General features: G+C 59.1%; 1 protein-coding gene across 1 annotated transcript in view; it reads left to right on the top strand.

Moving 5' to 3' along the window:
- Positions 1–2,560, top strand: part of TBC1D2B (TBC1 domain family member 2B) — a 62,531-nt gene that overhangs the window by 5,735 nt on the left and 54,236 nt on the right. Inside the window, exon 5 of the mRNA XM_029952324.1 lies at positions 1,893–2,134. Coding sequence (XP_029808184.1) covers positions 1,893–2,134 — 242 coding nt within the window. The remainder of the gene's footprint in view (positions 1–1,892; positions 2,135–2,560) is intronic.

Here is a 2,560-nt window from a genome sequence, read left to right as displayed (position 1 = left end):
CCCCCCTGCGCGCCAGCTGGCGCCCCCGCTGTCCCCCACCCCGACGAGAACCCTCCAGCACACCAGACTCACCTGGCCCGGAAGCTTCGGCCTCTGCCTGACCACCGTACCAGCTTACAAGCTTTTTACTGCCTGAAAAAGGCAGAAGTGAAATGCAGTGAAGGGAAAACCGCACCTTATCTTACCCAAAACCACCGGCATTCAAAGTCAGAGAGCAGATAACACAATCAGATACCCTGCATTTTGAACACGCAACTATTCCCAAAGTCTCTACTTTCAAAGTCTAGCTTCCAAGCTTAGGCAAATCACAGCCCCTCTCTGGCCTCCGTTCCCCGTAAAATCAGGCGCTGGATCAGATCCCTGGATTCAGGAACAGAGAAGCTTAGCAAGAAATTCCAGGATCAGCTTTCATTAAGACTCAAGCAGTAAAACATTTCGAAAAAGCCAACGAAACCGCAGCTTTGCCAGAAAGGGCTAAAAGATGCTTTAAAACAAGAAACACATGATAACGCAGGAAGCAAACTGCTGATTTTTTTCTTTTCCTTTTTAGCTCATCTGTCATAGGAAATGGTACCTGTAAAATGACACCAACCAGCTGACGCCAACACAGGGCTTACTCCTCACTAGTCTGAGACCCTCTGGCAGTCAGAGGCTCCCCCATGACCGAGGACCCTAAAATGAAGCGTTAGCTTCAGTTAGCATCTGTTCTTGGGTCTGAAAGGTAGGGAGTAAAGAAATTACTGATTTCCACTTTTACCACCACAGTTTTACGCCCGCAGCTCCGAAGCTGTCACCCTACGCTAGGATTCCTCCTCCGCAAAGCGAGCCCCTACCCGGAGCCCGGCCTTGCCTGTCTCCGTTCCCACTGGTTTTATACAGCAGACCCTCTTCACGTTTTCTTACAGTCGTGACCCACGTGAAAACTGGTAAGTATTCCAAATGCAAAGACAGACAAAATACCATAAAAAGCACGGTGCACCCAGCACCCAGTCCTAGAAATAAACACTGCAGGTGGGAAACCCTTCTGAAGTGGTAAACTCCATCCTGAGTCCAGGGCGCGTCACCCCCGGGGCTCTCCACTCCCACAGAGTCATCTGTGTGACCTTGTCAACCTCTCCGCAGACGGTGCTGTCTGTATGCGACCATTCTGTAACCTTTTTATTGCTCAATTTCGCAAGTCCTTCAGGCCCACAGCTATTTCTTTATGTTCACGGCTGCATAATACTCCGTTACGTGACTACACCACGTATTTGGCCATGAACACTACTTGTTTCCCGTGGCTGCCACGTGGTGCCTGTTCTGTGCCAGCCACTTTCCACGTTTCCTGAGCGCTCACAACCCCCTGAGGAAGGGGAGATTCGCACTGGACTGGAGGGGACACTGGGACGGACGGGAGGTGTCAGCGGCCCAGCACAAGCCTGCGGCAGACTCAGGCAAGTTCAGGACCACTCGGCTCTCCTGCCCCCGTCTTCAGGCTCACCCTCAAAGCCCCACTCGGGTGCATACCTCCGTCAGCCGCATTTTTCTAAATGAAAAACCTCAGACGACTCCAAAGTCATGAGACCCTCTGAAACAGGATGCTCTATTTTCCTCTTCAACAAACAATCCCACAGGAAATGCATCTGAGGCAGGGCTGTCCACACGCAGCGAGGACAAGCCTTTCTCTGGCACAAGTCCGGGTGCTCCTGGAGTCATTCCCAAGTTTATACAAACGGTTTCTAAGTCAGCCCGAGCTGAACTGCAGCCCTGCCTGGCTTCCTCTGGAGGAACAGGCCGTCTGCACCCGCCTGGCGGCAGCGTGGAAGGGCCTGGAAGAACCCGGGGCCCAGAGTCCGCTTGAGCGGCAACAGCTGAGCGGCGGCGGCTCTGAGTGGCTGCGGCTCCGGCTCCAGCTGCTGCCGGCCCGGCTCGGGGGTCCGACAGCTGCGCGCTCACCAGGCCCCGGGACGGCGCACGGCCCCCGCGGCTCTGCACTTGGCCGAGGCGGCCCAGCCCTGCCGCTCCGCCACACGGAAGGCGGTGACGGAGGGGGCTCGGGCGCAGGGGCCGAGGCTTCAGCAGCGGCGCGCCCAGGACCTGCGGGACCCCGAGGGCGGGAGGCCTGTGTCTCCCACACCGCGTTCCGACTACCAGAGTAAGGAAGCCTCGCTTGGGCGGACCCGGTTACAGCAGCCCCTTCCCACCTCTCCCGAGAAAACAGGCTCCGCCACTTTCGGGCTGTGCTGCCTCGGCGGAGCGCCCCTGCCCGCTAGGAGGGGCTGCGGTGACTGACCTCCACGGCCGCCGCCTACCGGGTGCAGCGCCAGGGCAGCCGGCGGGTCCCACTCAACCCCACGCCCCACGAGGGAGACGCACCGTTACCCCCACGCTACGGAAGAGGCAACGGAGGCACAGAGGGGTCGTAACCGAGGCCAGTCCAGAGGCCCGCGGTCGCGAACGCCCCACAGAGCGGCGGGGGCGGAGGACGGGTCCGGGCACTGCGCAGCCCGCCGCCCCGAGCCCGGGTCCGCGGGGCCCCAGGGCGGGCGGGGAAGGGAGGGACGGAGGGCGCCGGGGGCGA

This window comes from Suricata suricatta, chromosome 9 (genome assembly GCF_006229205.1).
Source record: "Suricata suricatta isolate VVHF042 chromosome 9, meerkat_22Aug2017_6uvM2_HiC, whole genome shotgun sequence".
NCBI classification, from domain to species: Eukaryota; Metazoa; Chordata; class Mammalia; order Carnivora; family Herpestidae; genus Suricata; species Suricata suricatta.
The sequence above is the reverse complement of the archived record's forward strand: the minus strand, read 5'-3'. Positions and strand labels throughout refer to the sequence as shown.